We start from the raw sequence: 15859 nt of genomic DNA on the forward strand, positions 1-15859 counted from the left end.
TCCAAGCCACTGTGTTACTAGTTCTATTTTTTGTTTGTTTGTTTGTTTTTGTTTGTTTATTTGGTTTGGTTTTTTTTTTTGGGGGGGGGGGGCTGGGAACTTCCAGACACCAATAAAGCAAGGCAGCAGAATCAGTCTGTCAGGGAGGCCAGCCCCAACAACATCAGCAGTGAACTTTGCTCAGAATTAGAAAACATTTCTCATGCTTCAAACAGGTGGCTGCATTTCACAAAGTCCCAATATCATTTTGCTCAGTGAGGTAGATCGCAGAAGGGCTTCTCAGAAGCCCAGTGCCCAGAAGCAGCTCCAGGTGCCCCGGGGCAGCAGGGCACAGCAGGGAATGGCTCTGGCACAGACCCCAGGGGCTGGCAGCAGCTACAAAAGACCCTGATGCGTTCAGCCAAGCAGCTTTTCCCTGGAGCTGAGGGTCCTTGGAGGAGAGGGTCTGCACCAGCTCCTCCTCCCACTGCTCCAAATCCACTGGGCAGGTCTGGGATGTGGATTATGTTGGATGCCCAGCAGCTCTAGGTGCCTGTGCCTCCAGCAGCTTCTTCACAGTTTCCGCTGGGGGAAAGGCTGGCCAGAGCCACTTCTTCCTCAGGGTCCTGGAGGTCATCTGCAGGGAGCAGAGACAGGTTAAGGCATACCCCTAGGTTAAGGAAAACCCCTCCTCCCAGGAAATGCAAATTAAAATGAAAAAGGAAGCATGGGCTGAAACAATTGATACATACTCACAACCTAAGTTTTTTTTTCAAAACTGATTTTAATTTGGTTTTACAAACTCAACATTGCTTCAGCAAATAGAGCAAAGGCCCAGCTCCTGGCCTGCTAAAGTGTCAGCAATCTCAAAACAAGTTGCATGGCCACAGGATATCGCCTGCCTGGCACTGACAGCAAGATCAGGCACTTCAGTTTTCTGACCATGGAGGGTGGGTCTCTCATATGTCTCACATGTCTCAAAAGTTGCATAAATTAGGCATTTATTTCAGTTGTTTTGTCTGACTCTTATGCTCTGTAAGTATTTTATATATTTAAGAGGCATTTGGACAAGGCCCTTAATATCATACTTTAACATCTGGTCAGCCCTGAAATGGTCAGGCAGTTGAACTAGATGATTATTGTAAGTCCCTTTCAAATGAAAATACAACGTTCTATTCTGTTCTATTCTATTCTATTCTGTTCTATTTTTTTTTTTTTTACCGTGAAGGAGCTTTCCCTCCTCTTTGTGCTTCATAGTACAATCTGGATCTCCACACCACCTACCTCGTAGCCTCCTGCATGAGGCACTCCTGCAAAAAGAACTGCCTTTTTTGCACTGCTGGGAAGTGCAAGCCAAAGTGCCAACCATGCACAAAGCCTGAATGCTATGCTATGTGTTACCTGAACAATTTCCTTTCAAATCAGGGAACTCATGGCTGACTGCCCTCTCCCTCCTCTCTGCCAGCCCCAAAACCAAATGGTTAGGGAACACTCCTTCCACCCATGTTTGCAGAAAACATCACATAATATCAGGGTGCTTCCAATTGATTGCTTAGACAGATAGGAGTTCTGCTTCCAGACATTCAAACAAAATGCAGATCAGTTAAGTAGTCCTTCCAGGGGTGTGTCTGGGCATCAGACTCAACATGGTTTTGTTTAGACAAGCAAAAGGTCAGAAAACGAGATGGCAACAAAGCAGACCCATGTTCTGGTTCTTTTCAGATTTGGCCTAAACCACAGCCAGGGAAGCAAGGTCTGCTGCAGAGCTGGAAATAGCTGGAAGAGGCTACCAGCAAGGGGTTTGGGCACCAGAACCATCAGGGAATCATGAGGAACTTCTGACAATCTCAGAAGAGTACAAGGGAGGGAGCTGAGCATACCTTCATGGATGTTGTTTTCAGCTTTTGCTTTGTAATCTTTTCTCCAGTTCCTCTGGTTCCAAGAAATGCACTGCAGGAAGGATGGGAACCTCCACCTCTCCCTATCTTTCATGTCTTCTGAATAAACCAGAGAAGATGAGTTCAGACTGGTGGCAGGTTAGCCCTGCTGTTTCTTCACCTTTCCCTTCATGAGCCTTGCAACAAAACCATGTCAACTCCATAAAGCCCACTACTGGAAAGCCCAGATCAACTCCTGGCAATCCTTATTTTTGGATGAAATCTCTCTGCTACCCTGAAAATTTGTCCCTGGTGTCAGTTTCTACTTGGCCACCTCACTGCCAAAACCAACCTGGATGTGGCAGCCGAGAGCAAGCAAGAAACCTGGCAGGAGCTCAGCTGGCACACGTGGCAAGGCTGGGGTCTGACACAGAGAATTCCCACAGAAGGAAGTTTTCCTTTTGCATTGTCGCACAGCTTCTACCACATCAACCTGTTTACTGCTCCCTGCTTTATTAAGCAATTCCTTCCTCCCTTGGAGACATGCTGGACATGCTGTCTCGCAGCAGCACACTGAAAACTGCAGCTGTAACTGCTTGCAAATTGCAGAGACAGTGTGGTCAATGTATGGTAATTATTCTAGAAGACAACAAAGTTACTACAGACTTTCAAGCCATTTTAGTAAAACACTACAGCAGCCAGTAAAATACTACAGCAGTGTGTTTTACGAGGTCTCCAAGAGCAGCAGTTCAGCATCCCCACTGAAATGTCATCCAGCCTTTTACCTCCTAATCAGACAACAAATGATAAGCCACTTCAGTGTCCTTCAGTTTATCAAACCATTGCAACACTGAAGGGCTCAGTGTCTTTCTGGCAGTCAACAAACAAAAAACTCCAGTGCACTGCCTGGGGTGCACTGCCTGAAGTGTTCAACTGCTCTTTGGAGGCACAGCTATGTATGGGATCCCTCTGTCTAGGTGGAAATTTTGGAAGGCAGAGCTCACAGAAGCATTGAAAGAAGTTGTCCCTGCCTAAGGCTGAACCCCGAAGGTGGTGAGTGTCCTCATTACACACACAGGTCCTGGGACACTTACATGACTCAGAGCACCAGACAGAGCATCAGGAGTGAATGAGCACACACAAACAAGCTGTAACACCTGATCCAGCTCCTCTTGCTCCTCATTCTCCACAGCAAGCCACAAAAATACATATACTTAGCCAAGCACCACCAAAATGGCAAGGCAGAAAAAGGTATGTAGGGATGCTTTTCTGCCTCTGCAGCTGCTGTCCCACCAAACTGCTGTGACCAGAACTGGACGATTCACTGGTGTCTGAGAGCACACCAGAAATTCTTGCAGCAGGAACAACGTGAGGAAGACAAAAGCATGTGAAAGGTGAGAAGCTGGAAAGAGGACAGTGTGCGCCTCAGTAGAGAGGTGGCAGAAGACAGGCCTGTGCCCTTGCCACCAGCCACCTCAAAGCTCCTCAGCATTCCAGGATTCTGGGCTGAGCTGACAGAAAGAAGCACCTGAACTGCAGCCAATCATCCCCATGTCCCAGGGATCCCAGGAGACCCTGTCAACCCTGTGGGCTGAAGGCAAGTGCCAGGATCCCTCAAGGTAAAGCCAGCAAGACAGCAAAACACCCATGCCCCTGGAAATGCTGGGGACCAAGGTAAAAGTGGGAAAAAATTAAAGAAGGGAGGAGGAAAGGGAAACGGCCCAAGACAAGCAGTGCCAAAGATTAAAGTGTTTTATGTGGCAGCTGTGAGCGCAGAGCCTGCCCGGCTGCCCGTCACCCTTCCTTGACACACAAACCCAACTCCGCTTTTGCCCCAGGGCAAATGCTGTTCCTCAGGCCTGGCTGACACCCAGCTTTCATCTTGCCATCCTCACCCTGACATATGGTCTTACACGCAAACAACAACTTGCTGTGGTTACTTATTATGCAAAATCAGCACAAGCATCTTCCTCCTGCAGGAAGGTCAGGTCCTGCACAGGCCACATTCCAGTCCTGCTTCCCTCAAGAACACATGTCCAATAAGCATGGAAGGCCACCGTGTTATGGATGGCCACAATGTCACAGCTGTCAGCTGCCACATCCCTGTTATCCATGAGCTACTCTAGTGCTTCCCAAACTGCTGGGAGGTTTGTCCACCTAGGCTGCCAGGTCTGGGAACTTCACCAGAAAGAGGCATATCCCATTGGAAAGTCTCTGATCCCACCAACACGGAAGAGACTTCACTGGGGAAAGGCAGATCAGATTGTGCGTGTGTAAAGATCCCTTCAGTAGTAAATGGTCCAATCCCAATGGGAAAAGCCTGACCCCATTGCAGGGGAGATCCCATGAGGAGAGATCAGAGCCCATTAGGATGGGGAAGATCCCACAGGAAAACGTAGCAAATCCCCCAGCCCTGGTACCTGTGGGGTGCTGCAGTGCGGCCCGCAAGGCGCGGCAGGCGGCGGCGCGGCAATCTCCGGGGCTGCCCGGGCTGTACCGGGCCGCCTGCACCGTGCCGGGCGCCGGGAAGTGCCGCCGCAGCGCCGCGTCCAGCACGGCCGCGTCCTCTCCGTCCCCGCCGGGCAGCAGGACGCCCACGACGGCGGGCGGCGGCCCCGCGGGCAGGCGGCCGCGCACGTCCCGCACCACCTCCCGCAGGCGGGTACGCGCCCCGCGGCCCCGCGCCGCCCCGCCGCCGCACAGCACCAGCAACAGCCGCGCTCCCAGCGCCCGGCGCCGGCCGCCCGCCGTCCGCCGCGCCCGGCACCCCGGCACCGGCCCCGGGCACGGTGTGCTCGGCGCCTCGTCGCCCAGGAGGTCGCGGGCGAAGGCGGCCAGCGCGGGCGCCGCCGGGGCCCCCTCCGCCACCTCGGCCACCAGCAGTACTGCCCGCCGGCCGCCCGCCCGCTCCACCAGCGCCCGCAGCTCCTGCAGGTCCGCCGCCGCCATCCCCCGCCGTGCTCCCCGTCCGACCCGCACCTGTATGTTCCCCGGCTCCGCACCGCCCACTGTCCCGCACCCGCCCCGCCACCCTGCACCAGCCCCGGGCACCGGTCCCGGCCCCGCGTAGAGTAACATCCCGAGGCAGCTGGGTGAGAGGATCTCTGCCAGCCGACAGTGAATGAAAGCCACTGTGCCGAGCCTGACACTAGCATGGCGAAGTTCCATCCTTGGCATGTGGTAAATACTTCCCCTATGCCATATCAGAACAGGCTCCTCCAAACCAGTAACATCACAAGAACCTGGGAAGGTACGAACAGCTCAAAGGTGTAAACGGCAAGAATCACCTTGGCCAATTGCTCTCTGAGGATTTTTGGAGCCAAACCATCTCTTGTGGGACAGGTGGAGGAATCTCTGAGTGTACTAAGGGTGAAAGCAGAACCAAAATCCACGTGCCTGTCCTGGATTAGTGATTCCCAAGATGTGTGTTTGGGTACACTTGTGCCACAAATATGGTTGAGCTGTCATGCCTGCTGTCTGCCCATACTCATAGCCATCTGTCCCCAGAGCCCAGCAGATCAGCAGCCACAGCAGAAGGGATGTCCCACAGGCACAGCAGCAATGTGGCAGCTTGGGAAGGTCACAGTGTGGCACCAATTTTTATCCAAGGAAAATACTTCCCCCAGTGTGGCAGGCTCAGCAAACACTGCCCCAGGCTAGCATCATGGATGAGGTCTTCAAGAGAGACTTTCTACCCTGGATCCTAGCAAAAGTAATTTACTCAGGGACAAGTGCTGATAAGCAAATGGGACAGGGTGAAAAGGGTAAAACAGAAAGATTAAGCTCCTCTTCCAAAGATCAGGGTCTGCCAGAGCCCATGCCCCCATGCCAGTGTGGTAGCCCTGAGAGTAGCTGTCAACATGGGAGGTCTACAAAGTCAGACATAATTCAGCAGCCAAGTCTGACCTTAGTGTTGCCCAGATTTTGTTATTTACAAGGATTTTTTTCTCATCTATTCAGAATCCTGTTCACGGTCCTATGGACAGAAGCCCAAGGTGTAATCAGCATTATGAGTTGTGTCAGAAGCAGGAAGGGACAGGAACATGTGCTGGTCTCCAGAAACCCTCATTTCTCTGGAAAACTGACACAAGATCCACAGTGTTTAAACTCCTAATGAGCTGCCAGCACAGCCTGTGGTGTGGTGGCACCGGTTAAAGCCTGACTGATGTGCACACCATTACAGCTCGACTCTCACAGAACTCTTCCAGAGCAGAGTCATGCCAGTGCATGACTAGAGATGTGCCTAGAGATGCCAAGATGCCTCAGGCATTGGGAAGTTGGCTTTCTAGCTGGCCATTCCCCAGGTTTATGAAGATAATTCTTGCAGAGGAGGTATAGAAAAAATTGGCATTTTCTTCCTAACTCAGGTACACCACTGGCGACTTCCGTGCACTGGCCTCGATGTTCAAACTGCCAGCACAGCCACTAAAAACTAATATTTGGGACCACATATAGCTGTTCTTCATGGCCACTGCACTTCTTTAGTTTATTCTGGGTACACATGTAACACTGCCAGCAGAGGCTGGTTGGAAAGGTGAATGTCACCCACAATACCCAAACAACCTTGTTTACATTTCTTTACTCATTAACAGGGGTAAGATCTTACGCATACAACTCCATGTTACTTAAAGAGGTACAACTCAAAACAGTTCAGAGGCAGTCATGAGCTCAGCAGTATTTGTAGTCCCCCAGGAATCTGGAGGACAGATGGAGGCAGCCTATGAGCATATTCCACTCTTGGATCCTCCACTGGAAGATGCTAAAGAAGTGGCAATGAGTATGAAATTGGACCCAAGGACCAAGCCTGCCTCTTCTGGCCTTTTTTCTGGCTGTCCTCAGCTGGGTCCTTCCCTTTGGTTTGAAAACAAGACCCAAGACTAGCTGTTCACAGCCACCAGTGTCCATTTTTTCCCAGTACATACATGCCTTTGACATCAACAGTCCAGCTTTTCTCCACTTACCTTTTGCAGCACCTCTTAAAATTCACCTCAGACCTCACCAAGTTGAGACCACTGCACACAGACACAGCCCCTCCTGTCTCCCTAACCCTGCCTCATGCATTCTCCTACTTCCTTTGCACAAAGCCCCTTCTTGGCATGGCCAAGCTCCCGAGTTCTCAGAACTGCTCCCTTTTATAAGGCAAAGGGCAGATCCATCAGCTTCCCTGGAGTTGCTGGAATGAGCAGAGCAGGTCAATGTGGAACTGCCTGGTTTGCCAGCCCTGGAAATGGCCACAAAGGGGCCCTTTTGCTACACTACAGGGCACTCTAAGACTTCTCTGTATCCACTCAGGAATAGGTGGAGAATGCAGCAAGGGTGCTGCTTGAGAGCACCCATGGATAGCCTTCTGCCTCCTCTCCTCAGCTCTCTGGGTGACCACACTTCTTGTTGCCCCAGCCACACATCCCTGAGGCTACATGACTTGCCCTCGAAGGGCATTCCTATGTTCCCAAGCTCTGACCAGGATTTCAGCCACATCTCAGAGTTGCTTCCCCCTTTCATCTTGACAGTGCCCCACAGTACCCTGCACAGAAGTGCCTGGACACAGTACAAACATGCTTCCAAAGAAGAAACTTGAGAGCAGAATGGGCTATGGCTGGATTTGGGGGTTATCTGTGTGTTTCAGATGCTACAGGAAATAATAGAGACATAGGACCTCATTGTGACTTCTTGCTTTAAGGATGTCCTAATATGCTGATCTTTTAAAGACAAAACCTTCTTCACTCACAAACAGCCTGAGCATGTACATGTCCTGCTTTGACTCAAGGGAACTATTTCTTCATTAGCTTGACCAAAAACCAAAAACCAATGTCCTCAGTAATGAAAGGCAGAATTCATCTTGTGGAAATGCTAGTGGAAAGTCTCTTCCAAAACACAGCAATTGGGTCACCTCATCCAAAAGTCTGCCAAGCACCAGCACCACCCAAACACAGCAAGGTTGTTTTGCTTCATAAAGCCACATCCTTAAGGATCTGGAAAGAATCCATATTTGAAAAATAACTTGGAGAATCCTTTCTCTGACAAACACTGATTTACAGGATCTATATGCCCTCAAATCCCACCCTTTCTGTACCATACTGCATAAACCTGCAGCTTCAGCAAGTTTTGCAGTCTTAGATATAAGCTTTGAAGATACATAAGCTTTGAAGCTTACAGATACACACAGACACAGAGAAATGAGATAAATATCAGGTTTTTAATCCTTCTTTTGATGATAATGAAGATCTTGGGATGACAAAAGATCTATAAAAAACACCAGAGAAAAAATACATATAAACTCCCAATGCAAAAAAATGCAGCTACCTATAGTCCTTTGCCATGCCCACAGAGGATGGGAAATTATTTCAGCTATTATGTGGGTAACTGGACTTAAAAATATTCTACTACTCCCACAGTTCCTCCAATCCAAAATCACCCATCCCAGGAACTCAATCTGCTGGATGTGTACCCACTTGTATGTACAAGGTCAACTCCCTGCTACAAGGAACCCTGGGGAGTTTAAGGAGCTTTGTTCCTGATGAGAACTATGAATCAAAGACTCCTGCATCCAGATTCTCCTGGGAAAACATGGTCTGAGGCCTTAGTCTTGAGTTTCTCTCACTGTTTCAGTTTTGGAACAGTTTGAAATCTAGAGGCTTCTGGCCTGTTCTGATTCCCTCTCTGCTGAGAGTTTTCTTAGGGACATATTTGTTAGGGACATTTTGATAATCAATCAAGGCGTTTAATGCAAAACACAAACACAGTGATTTTTGGTAAGTTTCCCAAGTCAGATTGTTCAGCCAGTGCAGCAAAGAACTCTGAACTTTGTGGCAAGGACATGTGGTGCCAACACTGAAGGCACAGTGTCACCTTCTGGCAGTAGCCATACACTGAATCTCATCCACGCAGAAGGCCTGGGCGGACAAGCAAGTCACCAGGAAGTTTTCTGCAAAGGGACATCCAGCAGGACAGTGCTAAAACCAACCTGACAGATTTTGCTGCCCAAGGGAATTCATTCTCCATCTGTCTTTGATACCTTCTCTTGCCTACATTCAGGCAGAACTCGACAGTATCTGAGCTCCGGGAGCGAAATAACAAACGGCTCCTGGGAGGTGATTTCTAGGGGAAGAAACACAAATGATAGAAGAACACCTGGCACAATCCTTTCAAAGCTAAGGTCTGTGGCCACCCAAAAAGGTTGGCACATCCCTCCAGTGAACTCAGGGTCAGTGAAGCTGTGGAGCAGTTATCATCACAGAAAGCTCCAGCAGAGAGTCAGAAATGCAGCTCTTAACACTGAGCAGCATTTCTACTGCCACATGTGTTTAGGGGCAAGAAAGAGCCAACACCATCTGACTTGGAAAAGGGAACAAACACACTTGGCTCAGACACATTATTCATCCCCATCCCAGCATGTAAACCCTGTCTCATTTCTGGCTCCTATTGCCTGCAAGGTCCAGCTTGTCTTCCCTCTATATTTGAATCCAATTGACAAGCACCACTCCTGTCTACACTGTCCCTCACCCCTGTGTTAGCTGTGTTACCCAGTTACCTTCATGGCAGTTCAAGGCTTCTCTCAGTGCCCTACAGGCAGCTCTCTTTGCCTCCAGGACACCTCCAGGCTGGCCTGGGCTGTAAATTGCAGTCTCCACAGTCAGTTTCAGGGCCCCATCCAGCACACACTGCATTCTTCTCAGTGCGCTCACTGCCTGGTCCAGCTGCTCCTGGGAGTCCGGACGGATCATCACAAGCACCAGCACCTCCGGCAGGCAGGGGAGGAGGTTCCTCACATCCCGAACAGCTTCCTCCAAGCGATCCCACTGCATGAGCTTTTTCAACACACTGGCTTGCCATAGCATGAAAATGAGATGTGGGGGAACCAGGTCCTCTTCTTCCTTTCCATCATCTGCCTGCTGTGGTCTGTGTTTGATGTCCCCTGTGCCACACAGGTCCTGGGTAAAATCCACCAGCAATGAGGGAGCTCTTGACTCAGCATGGTCCACCTCCATCACACCCACCCGCCCATTCCGGCTCCCCAGCATGTCCAGTAGGTTGAGGAAATCCCAGGTGGTTCTGTCCACAAAGGAGGCTGGCTCCTTTGACGTCATAGCTTCCTCTCACGCATCAGTTTACTGTGCTGCTGGGGAAAGAAGTGGAAGTAGCAAAGGCAGTTGCATAGCACAGGTTCAAAACAGGCAACAACTGCTGCTCTGAGCAGCCAACACTGGGTTGGGTGGGACCAAATGAACACAAATATTGGGAGTTTTGATATAAAGATTCACAAGTTGCAGCTATGTGCTCCTTTTGCGTTGGACCTCCCAAAAGAAGGCTTTGTACCTTGGTAGTCTGGTACAACAGAAAGAGATGAAGAGAGAAGGGATAATTACCTACTTTTGGGTATCTTGTATCAAACTCAGGAGGACTACATTGCCTTCTCATCAGCAAAACCCAACTATATGATAGTGACCACAGGCCTACAAACCTGTTGCTACAGTCCACTTTGCTCACTGTATTTCTTCCTCCTTTCCTCTGCAATACCTAATGCTGGAAATCCCATCCATCCTTCCTTGAATCCCATGTGTCCAATCTGTTGGTAGTTGTGGAAGACGAAAAGCCCTACGTGACCTGGGCCAGTATCCCGTAAGGTGCAATTTCTCTCCACACATTAAAAAAAATGCATTTTCCATGGCAAAGGCTCTCCCGCTGTGAAGGACAGCGGTGGCAGCAGACTTAGGTCTTTAAGTGCAGCAAAATTAATTTCTATACCAGAGCTGAGTAGTTGTGTCAAATTTTTAAATTCCAGTTCCAAGTAAAGTTTTGATTTACCCAGCAGTGTGTTCGGCAGAGACAACTACACCTCTTTCAGAAGGAAGAGGATTACCTGTGAAATACCAGCCTGCTGCAGGAGACATGCAAAGCCTCAGAAGGCTCCCTGACACACACTGGCAGCAGGGTTAGACAGGGAGAAGGAAGTTCTCATGCCCTGGGAATGGGGGATTGCACTGGAGTGGGCTTGAGGTGTGGTTGAGCCAACACTTACCTGCCTGACTGACTAGGGATGCATTGAAAATGATGGAACTACTTACTGTATGTGGAACTGCCCTCACAGGGTATCCACAGCTCATTCTGGGACTGTGACATCAGCAGCAACCATGACAACCTGTACCTGCCTCAAACTTCCCTTTTAAACTACCCCGTATTTTGGGGGGATTTTCAGACATAAACTCTGTGCCTTGCACTTCAAGACTATAAATTACTTTTTCACCACCTTATTGTTCAGCAAACCTAAAAGAACTACATAAGTGCTGTGAAGCTGCTCACTGCCCTGTATGACATGCTGGGATAAGGCTGGTCGAGAAAACAGTGTTAACACTTGGGCACCACAGAACCATGCAATGAAAATGTGTTTACATAATTTACACAGAGCAGACACTAAGGGCACACAATTATCTGGGATTCTACCAGAACCACTATTGTGAGATGTGAGAGACTTTGCACTTGCCAGAATTTAGTGTCTGTGTCTCTGTGCTGTCAACACTGATACACTACTGAGAAAGAGGTCTCTGAAAATTGGTGGAGCCAATAAAACCAGAAATATACAAAAGTTAAACAGAGTCTCCATTTTATTTCCAATAAAAATTTAGATCCTAGATGGATACAGCATCTGTAAAACACAAAACCAGACAGAATCATGTTAGAAATCTTGTATTCAAACATGCATTTTGCAGTTATGATCTAGACCATTAATCTCTTCAACTGCTATAAAAGCAATCCCCAGTTTATACACAAAAGGCATGAGAATGGAAAAGCCCAGTATCTGGTTCAGTGACTTTCAGGAGCACTTTGTTGGTGGCAAAGACTCCATGGCAGCCAGCCCTTCTGTGCACGAACAAGAGCTCCCATGGCTCTGGATTTCAAGAATTATTTGTGCTACTCCTACTGTGCTTTTTTTAAGGAACAGTAGAAAGAAAGGAAGGATAGCACCCCTCTTGAACTCCTGACAACACCACTAAGAAAATATTACATCACAGCTCAGGGTGAGAGACCTAAAGGAACAGTCCACTGAAGCCCTTTAGCTAAAACGCCAACTGTGGGAGCTGAGTCCTGGAACTTGAAGAGCCTTTCCAGACAACCTGAGCAAGCATGCAAACCCCGGACAATGAGAAAAATCCTCTCAGCAGGAAGCCAAGAAAAAGCCTCTCTAGGCTCCATCACTATAATCACTGAACCATGGTGAACTCCCAACAGCAACAGAACAGAAACAGAGTTCAAATGTTCCCTCATATTATATGGAATTAAAAGCCACCCCAAAAACTGCCAATAAATATCTTGTTGCTGAAACACACCCACTTACCACCCGGATTCTGTGTCCAATGGCCTTCGCAGGAAGGTTGGAGCGGAACTTGGCACGGACCATGCCACTGTTCCCATGGGCACGGGTCACCTTCCCCCAGATCACACGTGTCCTGTTGGGTTTGCCTCCAGGGGTTACCGTGTTGCTGGGGCAAAGGAAGCAAAGAACAGCTGAGCAGGGCAGTGACAATGTGCTATCTCTAAGGTACCTCAATAATTTAGCTCCCTAACCATCTTTAACTAGACCAATGTCCACTTTTATTTACTTGCAAAATTTTCCGGGCCTGGGATTTTCACTGTACCTTTCAAAGGGGTAATTACAGCTTGTAATTTATCTGAAGTTCCACCAGACAATTATTAGCAGCTTACAAAGCTCAGAAATTTGGAAAACGCATTTGCTAATATGATTAAACTGAAAAATTAACATTATGAAACTGCCAACATCTTTTTTCTCCAGACACACTGAAGGCATGAGAAGAGGCCACTGGGACAAATGGCAGAAATTGCCTTAAATGAAGAGCCATGTGCCACATTGGGAATTATGGTGGTCAAGTTATCAGTCTGATCAATTTTATTTAAGACAATTCTGAACTCTAACAACAGCACTCAAGGAAAAAGAAGGAAGTGGAAATAGTAAGCAGCTGTTCCCAAGGTGTCTAGTCTACCAATGGCAGCAGAGCAGAAGTGACAGACAACGCTCAGTCATAGGTACGCAAAAGCCAGAACACAAATTCATCCAGACTTCCCAAAATCACTTTACTGCTTAACTAACTCAACAGTTCATAGTATTTAACACAAATTTACCCACTTCAATTTACTCCATCAACCCATCTTCAGTTTTTGTCAATCTTAGGTAAAACTTGTTTCTCATCCCATGTGCTCTTTAACATATCATATAGTATCATTATCTCTGAGCATTTGCAAAAGCTGATACAGGAATTGACTAATTTAGCATAAGAACAAAACATTACTTACTTTTTAGCTTTGTACACATAGGCACACCTCTTGCCCAGGTAGAAATCTGTCTCCTGACGGGCATAAACACCTTCAATTTTCAGAAGGGCTGTGTGCTCCCGCTGGTTTCGGAGGCCACGTTTGTAGCCAGCAAAAATGGCCTTGCACCACAGCCTAAAGACATGGAAAACATGTGCAAATTATAATTAATTCCAAAGTAACAAAAGTAAAAACAAATCACAGGCTGTTTCAGCAGAAACTAACTCCACAGCAGTAGAAATTAGTAGAGGAAATAGCCGACTTTCACAAATCACTGCAAATACTTGTGTTCAATGAACAGAGAAAAGCTGAGTATGTGGAACATGAAGTATTTATGAGAACATTGCATTTTCTTGCTTGTCATAAACTCCTGGCACTACAGTGCAGGCTTCATACTAAGTTTCAAATGCTTCAGCATTAGCAGATATTGTTTCCAAAAGTCTACTAACACTGATGAGTAAACACTGCTTTATTTCTACACACTTTATTTCTACACAGGAAGTCTCCTGTGTTGCAGTTACTGCTGCAGAAGATATGAACTGTCCCTGATTTGTAGCCTCAAAGGAGTTAACTGCCAGAGCAACAGCCTGACATCCACTGGACAAAGACATTACACAAACTGCCCAGAAGTTCTTCAGGACGAAGTCCTGCCTGTACTGCCCATTAAAATAATTTCAAGACTTGTCCCACACTGGCCCAAGGGCACACAGCATCTGCCCCAGGATAGCACAGGATCAAACTGAGATACCCAGTTCTACCAGCCATACGTGACTCAGGACATAAACTACAGAGATAAATACTAAGACATACAGCTTCACATAAAGCTTCTGTGATTCACAGAACCATGGAATGGTTTGGGTTGGAAGCGACATTAAAGACCATCCAGTTCTGACTCCCCTTCGTGGGCAGGGACAGCTCACACTACATCAGGTTGCTCAGAGCCCCATCCAATTAGGCCTTGAACATTTCCAGGGATGGGGCAGCCACAACTTCTCCAAGCAGCCCCGGAGTGTTCAGATTTAATCCCTCCACTTGCAAACTCGATCCCTACATCCGTAAGAAAATTTGGCAGCACAACAGGAAATTTACCCATGCAAAAAACACGTTGCTTCCTTTACTCAAGGAAAAGTGCATGTCAAAGCTCCAGTGTATACTGAAAAGCCACAAACACTGTGCTAACACATATATTTTACGCTGTCATTTACTGACAGCCCAGGGAGAACGCGGCACATCGTAACAGCAACTACAACCAGCTCAAGAGACTTCAGAATAGGGACACACTACTGCGCGAATTCTACGAGACCCAGCAGGACACTGAGCAGAGGCACACTCCTCAATGCCTACTGCCTCAACAAACACTCTCAGGAATGTTTCAACAGCGTTACAACAGCGAACCGAGAGCCACCTCGGGCAATCACTCACCTCCCAGTCATGGTGTCCTCCCGCAGACCCGGTCCCGGCAGGCCTGGAAACAACACATAGCCATGAGCCTCGGGCCGGCATCTCCGCCCGGCCCGGCGAGCGGAGAGCTACCCGGGAGCCACCCAGAGCTCCGGGACCCTCCGCTCCCCCACAGCACAGCCGCCTCAGCCCCGCTCCAGCCGAGGGCCCCAATCCGCGACTGGGACCATCTGCCGCGCATCGGCGCCATCCCGACTCGTCCCCGCCCCGGACCGCGCCATCCGCCGCGGCCCGGGAGTCCCGCGCCCGCCGGCGGCTCCACAGCGGGCACAGCATCCCCTAACCCCACTCCCGGCTCGCGACCCCGCTCGGCCTCACCCCCAGCGCCACAAGATGGCGGCGAAAGAGACCCGCGCCGCGATGCCTGCCGGGAAACGTGCCGCCAGGACCCGAGCGGGCGCCCCAGCGCTGCCTGAGTGAGCAGCACCGAGTTAATGACAGCGGTCCAGCGGCCCCGCTCCTCCCGTCTCCCGTTTCCCGTGCCCCTGTTCCCCGGGGAGATCCCCTCAAGAGCGATTCCGGGAGGGGCGGCCCCAGCCCCGCTGCGCAGGCACCCTCCTGGCAGCCCCGCGAGGCCCCCGAGCGTGGTGGTTGCCACGGAGACGGGCGGCACATCCCGGTGAGGGGGGGCGGCCGAGACTGGGATCAGGTCCGGGACCGGGGCCGGGAGTGGGGGAAATGAAGGCGGATCCCGGTGAGAGGTTGCGGGGAGCCCGGGGCGGTCTGTGCAGGGCGAATGAAAGCGGGCCTCGGCGGTGGAAGCAGCCGAGGTGCCCAAAGAGAGACAGCGCGAGGGGAGAGCAGCCCTTGGTGTTCGGGGTTGGCTCCGAGCCCTGCCCGTCGTCCTCTGTTCTCACCCTGACTCAGTGAATCATCTCGACATTTATTTTACTCCTGATATCGCCTTGGAGGCAAAAAAAAAAAAAAAAAACAAAAAACTTCGACGCTGAAATCCATGTAACCAAGTCTCACATTCCTTTATTTTCCTAAATAAGGTCTGGGAGCATATACTTACCCATTTGCTCACGTCAGGGTTATTCACTCCCGGTTTCTGTCGCTTCCTGCACACTGCCAGAAATTCAAGTGCATTTTCAGAGCACTTGAAGTGATTTAGGGAAAGGAAAGTTTCTCTCCTTCTCCTCTTCTTTCCTTGCTCTTTCCCCCTCCACCTTCTCTTTATTCAAAATTAACATTTTGCTCTCCTAATACTTCTAGCA

General features: G+C 49.3%; 2 protein-coding genes across 3 annotated transcripts; both read right to left on the reverse strand.

Moving 5' to 3' along the window:
- Window positions 1–524: 524 nt before the first annotated feature.
- Window positions 525–4805, reverse strand: C10H2orf72 (chromosome 10 C2orf72 homolog). The gene is made up of 3 exons (XM_062498865.1): window positions 4277–4805; window positions 1860–1976; window positions 525–616 (listed from the first exon to the last, which is right to left on the reverse strand). Exons 1-3 carry the CDS (start codon window positions 4803–4805, stop codon window positions 525–527), a joined length of 738 nt encoding a protein of 245 aa, XP_062354849.1.
- A 6635-nt stretch (window positions 4806–11440) lies between these two features.
- On the reverse strand, window positions 11441–15039 carry RPL35A (ribosomal protein L35a). 2 transcript variants are annotated; one of them, XM_062498875.1, is made up of 5 exons: window positions 14961–15039; window positions 14604–14646; window positions 13164–13316; window positions 12190–12334; window positions 11441–11499 (listed from the first exon to the last, which is right to left on the reverse strand). In XM_062498875.1, exons 2-5 carry the CDS (start codon window positions 14612–14614, stop codon window positions 11476–11478), a joined length of 333 nt encoding a protein of 110 aa, XP_062354859.1. In that variant the 5' UTR covers window positions 14615–14646; window positions 14961–15039; the 3' UTR covers window positions 11441–11475. The 2 variants fall into 2 exon arrangements, with proteins under 2 accessions (XP_062354859.1, XP_062354858.1); XM_062498874.1 differs by having other exon boundaries at window positions 12193–12334; window positions 14961–15016.
- Between the last annotated feature and the right edge of the window lie 820 nt (window positions 15040–15859).

This window comes from Cinclus cinclus, chromosome 10, assembly GCF_963662255.1.
Source record: "Cinclus cinclus chromosome 10, bCinCin1.1, whole genome shotgun sequence".
Lineage (NCBI taxonomy): Eukaryota > Metazoa > Chordata > Aves > Passeriformes > Cinclidae > Cinclus > Cinclus cinclus.

Bases quoted from the DNA above. Each gene is read 5' to 3' on its own strand.
- C10H2orf72 (XM_062498865.1), bottom strand. From the start codon at position 4,805: ATGGCGGCGGCGGACCTGCAGGAGCTGCGGGCGCTGGTGGAGCGGGCG. The intron at 1,977-4,276 runs GTACCAGGGCTG...TGGTTTATTCAG, and splicing joins CGCACTGCAGCACCCCACAG to AAGACATGAAAGATAGGGAG. The intron at 617-1,859 runs GTATGCTCAGCT...TGCTCCCTGCAG, and splicing joins TGAAAACAACATCCATGAAG to ATGACCTCCAGGACCCTGAG.
- RPL35A (XM_062498875.1), bottom strand. The intron at 12,335-13,163 runs GTAAGTAATGTT...CCTTTGCCCCAG, and splicing joins TATGTGTACAAAGCTAAAAA to CAACACGGTAACCCCTGGAG. The intron at 11,500-12,189 runs GTAAGTGGGTGT...TGTGTTTTACAG, and splicing joins TTGGACACAGAATCCGGGTG to ATGCTGTATCCATCTAGGAT.